Raw genomic sequence first — 14,375 nt, 5'->3', positions numbered from 1 at the left:
CTGGCCAACTGACAATCCAACTATCCCACGTCTTTACAATGGTGGCAGCGGTGGGATCGTCACAGATCCAACAATTATAGGGTTTATTGATATTTTGATCCGAAGTGTTTTGTTTTTTGTTTGCCAATCAAACTGTGCGAAATCTTATTGAGTTTTTGTAGGATTTGTTGGCAAAATGACGTCAGAAAATTTACCGAAGTGGGTTACTGATTTGATTGAGAAGGGTGAGTCTGTATCTACTTGTTTAGAGATGTATAGGGAAATGCAGAATGCAGAAAGGGCAGAGAGAGCAGCTGAGAGAGAAATGAGGAAAGTAGAGATGGAAAAAAGTGTAAGACTTGGAGAATTAGAAGTTAGAGAAAAAGAGTTAGCACAGGGATGTATCAGTAGTAGGATACAAAAATCAGGAAACATCAAATCTAAATTGCCAAAACTTCAAGAAGGTCAAGATCCGGGTGTATTTTGAGATCATTGGAAAAACTTGTTACATTGCATAAAATTCCTCAAAGTGAATGGCCACTTAGACTCGTTCCTCTTTTGTGTGGTAAAGCTCTTGAGGCATATTCTAGGTTAAGTGAGGAGGATAGTAAACGGTATGACAAGATAAAAACTGCTATTTTAGTCAGGTATGAGTTAACCTCTGAGGCTTATCGAGGGAAGTTCAGGAATTCTGTTCAGTTGCCAGGAGAGTCTTTCAAGGATATTGCTGTTCGACTATCCTACGTCTTTACACTTGGGTGTATTGATAATTAACATTAAACAGAAGATGACTTCAGTGATTATCTATGGTCAGCTACAGAAGGAAGATATGGTTTTAATCCATCTTTACAGTTTTAAAATATATTCATTTTTGGTTGGTCTAATCGTATATACTAAGTCTAATTTCATTCATGGCTGCTATTTGTTTAAATACAACATGATATAATAATATGTTATTACAAAAACGTTATACATCGTTGTTTCATAAAAAGGTTGTACACCTAGAAACAAATATATAATTCTTGGTAGAAATTCCTCATAATTTGTAAATCATCTTCCAAATATACAGGAAAACTATTGACCACTTTACGACAAACGTGATGACTTTTCATTCAGAATTTTCAACTTTCCTTTCATCTGTGATGTGGCAACATCCCTTTAGCACCTGCGTATAGATTTTTATATCAGAACTCATACGTTATGCCAGAGCTTGTCGAGTTGCTCATTTACTTTTGTTACTTTGTATATGTATTATTTTACTTACTAAAGTTACTTTATGTACTTAGTTTTCCATGTCTGGTCTTTGTCCCTGGATTACATTCTTTTGATTCCCCCTAGAATCATGTCCTCTTGATTACTCTTAATTATCAAAAGAAATATAACTTACGATGCTAATACTTTACATATTTATTAATTGAAATAATTAAATCAATAGCCAATTTCTTGTTTTCTGTGCAATGGTCATTTAGCATGCTCAATGTACAAATATCCACAGTTAACACGAAATAGTCTTATAGACACCATATCAGTCGAACTATAGATTTGTAAATAAATTTCAAGTGAGAGGAAACTTGGTAATTACAATGTGATATGTTGAACACATCAGTTTTCATGGTTCATGATGACGACCATAAAACTATAAGACTTCAATCTTGTAGCAACATAACCCGTTCCAGAAACCTAATTGTAAGAAGTCTAGCGCGATATACAAAACGTCTGCGTAGATATGGCAGGCTCTGGCATAACGTATGAGTTGTAATATGAAGACTACATACGCAGGTGCTGAAGGGATGTTGCCACAGATGAAAGGAAAATTGACAATACGGAAAGAAATGTCATCGCGTTTGTCGTATAGTTTGGTTATTTGTTTTCCTTTAGTATCGATCTCTTAGTGTTTGTCAAGATATGTCAAGTATATAATGTTTGTAGTATCCTTTATCTCAAATGTTTTAGGGTAGACGCGATGTATAAAATCATCGAAACTAGGATTGTTTAACGATAATACATTATTTATATAGCAGAAATTGAGATTAAAGGATCTAGCAAAACGATTGTCCTTCTTCTGGATCAGGTCAGCTAGGAAGTCAGCCTCATAAGAATGAAGGAATAGGTCAGCAAGTAGAGGAGCACAATTTGTTCCCATTGAAATGACAAACCGTTTGTTGTAAAACGCGACCACCACACTGGAATAAAAAGTTCTAGCATTTTGAAAACTTCCTGGAAAAATTTGGAGGATATTTTTTTTCACAATGTATGAGGAATTTCTACCATGTATCTAGTTGTACCGACGTTTCTGTAGTAACAACGGTGTATAATATTATTGAGTCGGGATTTTAAGTGATTATGGGAAATAGAAGAAGTATAAAGAATTGAAAAATCATCGATTTTAATGCTATTGTATTCTGATAATAATCTTGAATTAAGGGTTTTTAGAAGATATTTCGATTTGTACAGAATCCACATTCGAATTAATATCACTACGGGAAAAAGAACTCTTGAGATAGGACTTGGGGCCCTCTTTGACATCTACATGGACGGTAGATTACAGTCATCGTTATATTTTTTTTGTTTTTTTTTTTTTTTTTTTTTTTTTTTTTTTTTTTTTTTTTTTTTTTTTTTGTTGGAAGAGAGACCAACAGCTATTAGCACTGATTCATAGTTTTCTACTATTTCTCCTTTGATGGGTGTGGTAGCAGTATAGGTCTTATTACTGCTATTATTTCCTATGTCTACATATTCAGACAAGAGATCAGACTTATTTGAACATCAAAATTTACCTACATAGATTATTATTGTTTTAAACTCCTTTCAGCGTGTCTTTTTTTAAAGAGATAATTTAAGGGAATTACCATTTGGTTTCTATTCGGGAAGAAGGCGGGGGGGGGGGGCTACGATCAACTTTGAAATAAAAAGGTCAGATTGAAATTTTCATGAATAAAAAAAAAAGCAATGTCGACAGTCCAAGAGGTAAGAATACAGGATCTTTATTTCCCGAAATAAATAGGCACGATAGAACCACAGCCACCAAAAATAAAACAACTTACATTGTCGGCTCTTAGCATGCTCCACATATGCTAAACGACAATTCCACAGTTATCACAAAAGAGTCTATAAAACGTAAACAAGCTATTTTCAGTCCAAACAGCTTGATCGCCTTTTTTAGTGTACAGTGTACTTGTTGTAGACGAATTTACTTCAAACTTAGACTGGGTCAATGGTACTGTACATCTCTGTATAAGCCAACGAAAACACCACAATAATTCGGAACAAAAGTCGATGAGATAAGTGCACTTGCAAAACACGAATAAAATATACAGTTTAAGAGAATATCCACCAAATAATGAAGATATAGTTGAGGAACTATCAAAGGACTGTTTTAACTTGGTATTGAGAAGGGGAAATGGGGCGTGTTGTAAGCTTAGTATATAATGTTGATATACTCTATAAGAGAAATAACTCTATTTTTTCCGTCAAAAGAAACGATGCACTGTTAGTTAAATATTCTATTTATTAATAATCTGAACGTGGAACACATGGTCAACCTCCATTGGATTTTTACCATATTAACAAGTCATCACGTCATTTTCTCTGAAAAAATAAGAGATATTAGCAAGCACCGCGAAGCGGAGTGAGATCTACGGTTATTACGTGTATTTTCTAAATTTCCCGTAAGGTTCCCCAATATACAAACGAAAAAAAACCACGTCCCGGAAGTAACAAAAGGTGACTGTTCTTACGGAGAAAATTCATTATTTCCTTCAATCAAATAAATATAAAAAATATAGGTTACTTTTCAGTAAAAATAAATAAATCATTTCTGATAGTTTTGAGGTCATTTACTTTTTTTTACTTATTTAAAGAAGTGAATCTGATGTTGTAAAAAAAACTTCGGGAAACACGTGGATGTTATTATTTTAACGAATCTCGCACAGACAGTACACGTGTGGTAAAGCTCTCTGTGCTCCTTGATTTAGGCAATGCCTACTCTATATTAAGTAGCGTAAATATGTGTAGACATGATATACGATTTATCTGTAGAACAAAATTTACCTACATAGAATATTATGGTTGAATACTCCTTTCACCATGTTTTTTTTATGCAATCGTAGTTTCTTGTTTGTTGAAAGGGGCTACCATTTGATTTTTATTGGAGAGGGGGATTGGGCTAGGATCAAATTTGATTTAAAAACATCGGACTGAAATTTTCAAGAATTAAAAAAAGCAAATTGACAGTCCATGAATTAAAAAGACAGGACCTTTATTTGCTCGAAATTAAAAAGCAGGATAGCATGGGTGACACCCCCTTTCAAAATCAAACGGTTACTCCTTAATCTGTATAATCATGAATAAGAGTGTCAAAGTCAGGAAACGTGAAACTTGTTTGATTTTGTCTTCGGTCGACAATATATAAGCGCTTACATTTAGTTACATGAACAAAAATGTATGTTGTGAGTTACTGGTTACTGAACTTGTTGATTGCCTTGTTATTTTTGTAACAGAATTAATGCATTTGTAATTTTTATTTTGTTAGGGGCTGGTTATTAGATATCTTCCTATAAATTTTAGTATTCATGAATATACAAGAAATTATCAAGCACTACAATGAAACATGACTAAACAGGTCCTCAAATTTCTGAAAACCTGAATAAATCAGACATTTTTCTTAAGTTCCCTTTATATCAGTTTGATCCTTCAGTTGGATAATTCTAGCATTATATTTGTCTAAACCAAGTTCTGAAGACCAAAAATGGTAACCTTTCAGTTTAGCTACTTTTCACTTTTAAAATACGAAAATTTACCCGTTTCATCAAAATTGATTATCATTCTTTAATAACTTATTCATGTACAAAATGTATCTAAAACCTACCTTGGTTCCTCTTTCACACGTTTCTCTACACTGTCTTATTGTAATAAAATTATTGGCGTTTCCATCACAGCCCCCGTAATAAAACAGTTTACATTGTCCGATATTACGGTCGAAGTAAAACCGGGGAAGACTTGCTCGGCAAGGCCCGACCTTCATTGGGAGGTTGCACACATCTAAAGAAGAATTGATTGAAGTAGCTTTATATACAATTGATAAATACTTTTTGTACATTGTTTTGCTCCAAAACTTCAGGTACATATACAATACCCTTTTATTGTTTTATCCTGCCATGAAAAAGCGATACATTTTTTCTTAGATAGATGGCTAGAATTTTTGGTTTAATTATAATCCTTGTAGTGTCCCATCAATCGATTTTGAATTGTTTTCCACCGATAGCAGAGGAAAACCCTGGCATTATATACAATATAAGTTAATTTATTAATTTAAGGTGTTGCTTTTAACGTACAATCAAAAATACAATCTCTTGCGCTAAGGGTAATATACTGGCGGAGTGATACATGAATCAGGAAGCGGTTATAGGTTTGCGGAGGAAATTGGCAAAAAGTACATAAACACAAATATTGCACAGCTGTTATATGTATATCATTACAACAATAAATTGAATTGCTTAAATGGATATTATTTATCAGTAATTATAAATATGAACTATAACCACAATCCAAACATTTTAATTTCAAAAAAAATATATCGAGATTATAAGTATCTTCCATTCTCTGAAGATTGGATCTGTAACTTTCTACTTTCTTAAGATTCAGTTGGGGGATACTTTCATCGTTGTGTATTATTGAGATTTGAAACTGCCCCTAACCAGGTCCTCCACAATTATATATATATGGCAGTGTTGCTATAGATATCACAGCGGTACGAGTTTGCTTTCGGCGGAGGGAACGACAAGAATTTGCTTCTCAAATTTGACAGTTCTAACATCGTTGGGAATTTTTCATACCCTTTTATGCTTACGTTATCTTCCCTGCATCAATTTGATCTTCTATCATACATAACAACACCTAGATGACCTGTCCCGTACTACTATACCTCATGTACTAAGTTACAAATCTAGATTTATCCTATGAGAAGGTATAACCCGGCCAGCGAAACTATATTTATATATAGCCTAGCTGGCCGAGTGGTCTAGTGCGCTTAACTTTGTGCAGGCGGTGTTGCAATAGCTGTAACAGCGGTTCGAGTACGGCGGAGGGAACGACAAAAAATTGTTCTTAAGTTTGACAGTTCTAACATAATTAGGAATTGTTCAGGCTGTTCTAAGCTTACGTTACGTTACCTGTATCAATTTGATCCTATGTATGTATGTATAATTATATACATATTTCATATGGTGTAAAATTCTTTTTTCAATGGTTATTGAAACGATATCCAATATACCTGAAACTTTGTTTCCATTTTTAAGTATGTTGACGCTATATTACTTGTTGTATATACATACTGTTAAATATAGATCTAGATATTAGTCAGTCCGATTTCAATTTCTATTTTGTCTATTTTGTTTAGTTAGTCTATCCCGGACTTGGTTTTTTATGAGCAACTCGGTTGGTGTTTCTAGAAAAGCAGTGCACCTGGTCCATGCTCCCAGTTTTTAGTGGAGTCCGAGTTGCTCATTTGCTTTCGTTACTTTGTATGTAAGATTTTAGTTACTTTATATTCTTTGTTGTGTATGTATGTTTTCCATGTCGGGTCTTTGTCCCTGTTTTGCACTTGGTTCCCTTGATTACTCTTTAATTATTTGATAAAATAAATCATATATTTGATACATGTACATTATATAAGGATAAGTGTATAGATTATGTCGATCGTCACAAGGACGAGTACTGTTACAAACTAGACATATGAGGCAAAAGACTGAATTAAAAAACACGATGTGTCATTCATTGCCTGATCTTTACACAGAATGGTTCTGAAATATCGACGATTTGATTCAGACATGCCCAAACATGTTTAATATGAATCATCATGTTTCAAACAAAGGCATAAAGATATCTTAAGGCTTTGCCAATCTGGGAGTCTTTAAAATTATATAACTAAAGTGTAAGTGCATCGTACACAATAGCATGATACAACATCATGTTTATTAATAAGCTTGTTAACACCTTTTACCTTAAGTGTCAGTCTCTGTAAGAATCAGGAAGTGGGCGACAGATGGTATGAAAAATCCTATCATTTTGAAAGTTTAAATTGACTATTTGCGCTTACAGAATCAAGGAAAATGACGAGATTTTCCATATCCTTATAGTATTGAAATCCACTTGAAATGAACATTTCAAGAGCAGATAACTCTGTGAAAATCTTTAGTTTTTTTTTTTTTTTTTTTTTTGGGGGGGGGGGTTTATTTACATTCTATTGACAAACTGAGCAAGTGGTGAAGAAACAAAAATAATCTTGTAAACTATAAAAAGAATCCTTATTGTCAGATCGTTAGGTTTTTTGACATGCATGTTTCTGATTTTTCCCATTTTGCCTGGTTCTTACAAACATTTACACTTAAGTAACTGTATAATTACTTTTTTGAAATAGACATCGACTCCAACAGGAAGGCTTTTACCCACAGAAATCTTCTTATTGGAACTTTTATAGTATAATAATAATTTTTTATAATAATATAATAATAATATTGTCAATCGTTACATTAAACAGTGTCTATCTATAAAGGCTATAACTATATAACTTTAAAGTAAATATGAACATTACGTATCACCCAGTCCATTGTGTCGGCACAACTTTACACAAACGTCACTCACCATAGTTATATGCAGCTGAAAGTATAAAAAAGTGTCAAAAACATTGAAATAAGAATTGATCATCAATTTTACAGACACTAAAAGGTGAAACATTCTATGTCAGACATATAAAACATCATATAACTAATTACTATGATGCAAATGTAATATATGTGTAACAGTTTCAACAAACGAATCATGAACCCAAAAACCCTGAACATATCTACTGTTTGACAGTTGTAATCTTCCCAATTAATAATTATAACATTGCCAAATTCCTTTTACATTATTTTTGAAATCTTTTTAAGCCTCCCTCAATCTTGTCGTTATTATATCTTAAAATAATGAATAAATCAATACCACATTATTTAAAAGGTTTGAAAACTTCCTGAAAATGCCAGAAATGGGAAATTTGAAAGCCATTTTGGTTGTACTTCCGTCTTGATTCGAATTAGCAAGTTCTAACATCGTTGGGAAGTTTTCATACCCAAATGTGTTAATGATAGAAAAAACATGAGCTGGTGGGGTATTCTGGTGGAAAGAGTGGTTCACGATCCGAGATATATTTATATTTGATACTCATTTTATGTGACAATCATCATTAATTCAATAACAACATCACCTAGATAAACTGTCATGCATGCACTACCATACATTGTGGGCTAAGTTACAACCATAGATTAAAAGTGTTGGAGGTATCATCCAACCAGTGCAAGCTGTATTTTGTATAGTCTAGCTGTCACGTGGTCTAGTGACATTTGTGAAGGAGGCATGTCCATAAATCTCACAGTGGCAATAGAAAAAATCGACCAAAGGTTTGATAGTTCGTAAGTTTTCAGACCCTTACACTACTAGACAAAATAATTACTGACATAACCATCGACAGTCGTATTTTTACTATTAAAATCACAAAATGTGACAATCAACTCATTATCTGTCTTTGAGAAATGTATTTTGTCTACCACAACGGTACAAAGGGGTTTCATCAGTCATTTTCTTATAAATCTTAACGAAATGAAATATAGACATTTGGCCATGCCAACATTTGAGTTTGTCAAAAATGTATACGTCAACACCTTTCGTGTTGAGATAGAAAAAATGTGTCCACTTCAACGCAAAAAAAACTTTGTAGTACACATATTTTGTCCTACTCAACACTAGATTTCCTTTGATGTTTTAAGACAACGTACTGTTTTGTATTCAGTTAGAGAAATTGTGTTTTGATGGACAAACTATGACTTAATAGAACAAAATGAGCCTTTCATCAGTTATATTTTGACTGTGTATAGTCAATAGAGTCATTATTTTAACCAGCATTGTTACGTGTGTGTGTGTGTGTGTGTGTGTGTGTGTGTGTGTGTGTGTGTGTGTCTTAATTTCCTGCAAAGATATGAATATTGGACCATTCATCTTTTCATTAAGTGGAAAAAAATCGACAGCTTCATAATATCAGTTCGTTTTCAACAAACGACATCCATGCCTAGATTAAAGCGCCGTTAAATAATACAAAAAATAATGTTATATCATCTTACCTGTTTCAACTATGAATAAGACACAAAATAGAAAAGCAAACCTTATGTCCATCTTGCTTAATCGTATAAATGACTTGTAGCCGTCTTGCTTTTATTTACGTGTACATGTTGAAGGGCAAAATGCCAACACCTGTCGCTGGATATAAAATTTTTTGTCTGAAAACATTTATTCAAAGTGGTTTATTAAAATGTATAGATTTTGCATATTATTTCGACAAAAATTAGCATTCGAATGAAGACGAAAAAAAGCATCACATATAAATGTAGATATATTTCCAATAATATTACTACATATAGAAAGATATCGAATGTGAAGAAAAATCGAAAATGTATTTTCAGTAATTTAATCGTTCGCTATATTGTCATTTTTCGAGTATAATGGCATAAAAATTTATTGATGATATTAAAAGCTACATAAAGATCTTACAAAATGGTATAAAAACCAGTATATCGTAATCTGGAAGTTGTTTTGTACCAACAATCTTCAATACGCCTGTTGCATCATAAAAATATTTTGAACAAAAAATTCGATTACGCTTACATTGCAAAAAAACACATGTAGACCCATCAAAACCAAGGAGGGTGTTGTGTTAACTTTCTTTATAATTCAATATAAAACTTACTACAAAAATATGTCAACTGTTAAATTTGTGATTGGGTTACACAAGCGTTAATCGTACATTCTTGAAATTATTTTACAAACGGGTTGTACACATACAACCTTAGGAAAAACAAATCTAATGTAGACTTCACTGAAAAAATTGGAATTGCCCTTCACCCTAATCAGTTAAAGGGGACATAAAGGTATATGAATAAATGCTACATCAGAGACCACAGCGTTAAAAATTTCAAATCAAACGTGCGTCCTCTGCATTGCATTATTTATCAAGCCGTTAAAGGAGGATACTCCCCTTACAGTGATCCGCTACAAATGAATGTAGTATTATCTTCATGTTGAAATTCTAAAGGCTTTAAATATAAACTAGAATGCATCTTATAATGATTATCTATGCGTTGATACAAAATGTATATATATGTATATTATATTTGTTATTTGAACATTTGGGGCAAAAATCCTACAAAATGATAACAATGATTTGTAAGTGGGATTCATAAACTTGAATATATATTCAAAGTTTCTATCGACCACAATTGAAGGTACACCAAGGGGGGATACTTAACTAACAAATACGGAATAATCCCTTGAAATATTCATGGTCATGTGAAATTATCCGAAGGAACGAAAAATCTTACCCAAAAGTCCAAAACGGTCAACAGATTGGTAACTAATTCATTTATCATTGACATTACTTCTCTATGACCCAAAGGCGTTGATGTATATCTTATAAAGAACAGTTACAGTTAATCGATGTTGTACAAAAAAAAACAGGTTTCCAGATTTCGAAAAAGAAATTATAATGTTTCAGAGTATCCAAAGCATTCATATTGATGTATATATTGATGTTGAGGAAATAGGAACAAAGATTTAAGGAGGTTGACCTAGGGTAAGGGACATCACTCATAAAATTCGTGATATGTTCGTATCACATTCAGTTTCACTAAAGTCTTTTAAGTTTTCATTTGAAACGGAATGAAATCAGTCCAAGTTACTTTGATGCTTACATTAGATTGAAGTAAAATGCTGAATACAAACGTTCCAGTGATTTGTAAGAGTTGTGCCCCTTACCCTAGGTCTACCTCCTATATATTACCAACAAGTAAATATATTCCATGGCAGTTTGTTAGTTACGATTAATTAACCATCATTAAAAGAATTAAAAAAGTTAGAGTAAAAATTACTTTAATAGACACTATAAAAATAAAATAAAAAATAAAAAACGACATTCAACTCAAATTTATTCATGGGTTTTCTCGGTCTATTTGTTATAAAAAAAATATAGATTCTCCTGCAATCTCGAGGGAAATACAGGATTTCTCCACTCGAGATAGTTAAAATCTAAAATTTAACTATCGAGCTATCGAGAGTGGGAAAATCCTTTAATCCCCGAGATACATGAGGGAGAATCTGTTTCTCCCATGAATAAACCATCAAAATGAATTAAACACACACACTTAATTCTCCCAACATCAACTATGTCATCAAGGACCTCCCCTCTAGCCATCAAGTCATTGCGTCATCGATATCACCACCATTATGATTAGTTGATACATATATATGTATAAAATTCGTAAATCAACAAGTATTTAATTGATCAACAATATAAATAACAACTGTAAACATGGTAAGCGTTGTAAGCGTGGTAAGCGTGGGAGACTTCACGCGACATTTTAATATCCCGGCACGTGGCGGGAAATTACAAACTTTTAATCACTCGCTCGTGTGGGATGAATGAAGCCTAAGAATGGGAGAAAAAATATATACATTTAATACATATTAATGTAGACCTGTCATACATTTATATTAAAGATTTTCGATTGACCCTTTACAAGTATCCAACAACATATAAAGTTAATGTAAAATCATAGTACTCATGTGCTGAATCAATTTTTATCAATAGTTTGAATGTTTACACCTATAATAATCGTTAAATTGTAAAAATAGGGATAAGCTAAAAGGATAGAACGGGACATGTATGAACACAAGCTTATTGTTGTAAATTGTAAGTATTGTTCATCTGCACCATGATAACTGATTTGTTCAACGTGTAATAGTTTTCCTCTCCTCTTTCGTCTACCCGGATTTGACTTTTCATGAGTAACTCGGCGGCGGGTGTTTCTAGAAAAGTAGAGGATGCTTACCCTACCGGTGCACCTGGTCCATGCTCCCAGTTTTCAGTGGAGTCCAAGTTGCTTATTTACTTTTGTTACTTTGTATGTATTATTTAAGTACTTTATGTACTTTGTTGTGTTTGTCTGTTTTTATTTTCTGGTCTTTGTCCCGCTTTTGATTTCCGATAGAATCTTGGTTCCCTAGATTATTCTTCCTTTATATTATTAAAAAAACATTTAGATACTTACCGAAGTCAAAAGAGTTCCTGAAAAATGTTTACTGTTCTTCCAACCTGGGGCCGGTAACAAGAATTTCATTGATATTAAAATTTCAGTTGATTAAAACTAAATGATTAATTCATCGTAAATCAGAAAAGATTATGTTAATAATATGTTCTTAATCAGCATGCGAGTACCATTTGGATATACTTGACAAAAACTATTTTCCTAAAAAGAATGGACACAAAATTGCTTTTGCAAGGTTACATGTGCATCCTCTACGCTCTTAATTCATCGATCGAAAAATTAACGGATCTTTCCCTGTTTTTATTTTTTTTTAATTTAAGGTAAAAACACGAGGAATACAAAAAAGTGTGTTCTTCCAAGACAAGGACTTAATTTTGCACTTATAAAATTTGACTGTGTATTGGGACATGATTTGAAATGTACCACGATAGAGATAGCGAGAGGAATAAATGTACAATTGAAAATTGTTTTATCAATGTATTTTATTTAAGTGTACATATTTGCAAGAATCTGACTAAATGGGAAAAATCTGAAACATTCATGTCAACAGCCCACCGATCTGACAATATAATTTCATTCAAAGATGTTTTCTCTCTTTGAAAAGACAATTATTTTATCTCTGCATCACTGGATTTGATCAGAAATTTTTCAAAAGAATGTTAGAAAAATTAAGTTTTTGATATTTTTGCCTGCCCTTGTAATGTGCAGTTACAATGCATCTCACTGAAATTATACACGGGTGTAAATGTGTGTCGACAATCACCAAACAATCTATCCATCTTTCAAATCTATATTTCTTTGCTTAATACCAGTTAAAATTGTAGAAATATTAAAAGTTTAATGTTGTTGTAAAGGTTACATCAATGAATGATGACATTTCTGGAATACCGTCATTAATCTTATAAAAAAAAAAGCTTGTATTTAGGGTTTGCGACCATTTTACTATACTACTACTACCTTGAAATCAGCTATAATCACTTTTTTTTTTTTAAATGCACAAATTACGAGGCCAAAAGGGGGTCTTTATTGAACTTTCTTCCTTGACAGTGGTTCTTTTAAAAAGTGCCGTAACAAAAAGTCAATAATCGTTGGACTTACTTAAATTTTGCATTATGTTGGCAACGTCAAGTAAGTATGCGTACGCAAGGTCGTAATAACATGAGGGTTTTACCCGGTATTTTCAGTACCTGTATGGTTCAACCAAAGCTAGATCTCTTCGGTAAAATTAAAAAGCGACTCAATGTTCTAAAATTCGTAACAATATCAATATTATGCCAAAGAAAACGTTACTTATATTTCGCCTATTTTGACTCTTTGAGTGTGAAATAGACATTATTGGAATAATGGCATGGTTCAATAACGTAGATGTGGATTTTTTTTAAATCTTTTGTAATCTCTTCACCCCTCGGCTATGCCTCGTCCAGTATTTTGGTATAAAGATCTTTATGTCTACGGATACGGATAAGAACATTAATAATGTAGTCTGACACAACCTACGAAAATGTATGTTTAAGTACAATTATTTATTTTTTCAATGTTCCATTTCGACTAAGCATGCACGGTCGTAAGTGCAGTCTTCAAAGCTGTTCAAGCACTCAGTCAAAACCTGCCTTTGCTTCTCGATCTTTACTACAACTACACAAGTCACGTTTCTTTTGCAGCAAGTATATTTTATAGATTTGTGATATGCTTATATCATTTGCGTTTTTTATTACATGTTTACCGTCAGACTTTGTAATAGTGTACGATTTGAGAACTGAACACTGATTATTATCATGTTTGTCATATCAACTATATATTTCCTTATTTAGGTGCAATTCTATTCAATTCATTTATCCTATTATACTTGTTTAGCAACTTTAAAGGTTAAAACATTGTTTTTCGGGAAAAAACATTTCTAACAGCGAAACCGTTTTATATCATATTTAATCAAGGCTACATACCACAAATGTCACTTTTCACCAAGTTCAATGTGTTATGTTCCACTTTAACTTTAACCTAAAGAACAATCAAATCACAATAATGTTGTATGTTTACATGAAAAGCCCTGAAAATATCATAGGGTGTTAACTTATTTACAGTATGATACAATGAGTTTAAAACTAAAACGGAAATTCCTCTATGTTTCACAAAGGTGGTCTTCGTACAGAACTCACGAAAATATGTAGATCTATAAGTTACAGTGACAATTCCATGCACAAATAAAGCATGTAAAGAGAACTTGATTATCTACTGAAAGAAGGACCACTTGTATAGATTTGATCAATA

General features: G+C 32.7%; 1 protein-coding gene and 1 pseudogene across 1 annotated transcript; one reads left to right on the top strand and one right to left on the bottom strand.

Annotated features, from left to right (window-relative positions):
* The first annotated feature begins 14 nt into the window (after positions 1-14).
* Positions 15-753, top strand: LOC148602090 (uncharacterized; annotated as a pseudogene).
* Positions 754-3,467: 2,714 nt separating this feature from the next.
* LOC148602089 (PI-actitoxin-Afv2b-like) lies at positions 3,468-9,264 on the bottom strand. The gene is made up of 4 exons (XM_088555956.1): positions 9,132-9,264; positions 7,621-7,635; positions 4,847-5,019; positions 3,468-3,567 (listed from the first exon to the last, which is right to left on the bottom strand). The coding sequence occupies exons 1-4, from the start codon at positions 9,181-9,183 to the stop codon at positions 3,559-3,561; spliced, it is 249 nt and encodes an 82-aa protein (XP_088412082.1). The 5' UTR covers positions 9,184-9,264; the 3' UTR covers positions 3,468-3,558.
* Positions 9,265-14,375: the final 5,111 nt, after the last annotated feature.

Source organism: Perna viridis, chromosome 12 (assembly GCF_037379345.1).
Source record: "Perna viridis isolate PV_CMFRI_1.1 ecotype Kerala chromosome 12, ASM3737934v1, whole genome shotgun sequence".
Lineage (NCBI taxonomy): Eukaryota > Metazoa > Mollusca > Bivalvia > Mytilida > Mytilidae > Perna > Perna viridis.
The sequence above is the reverse complement of the archived record's forward strand: the minus strand, read 5'-3'. Positions and strand labels throughout refer to the sequence as shown.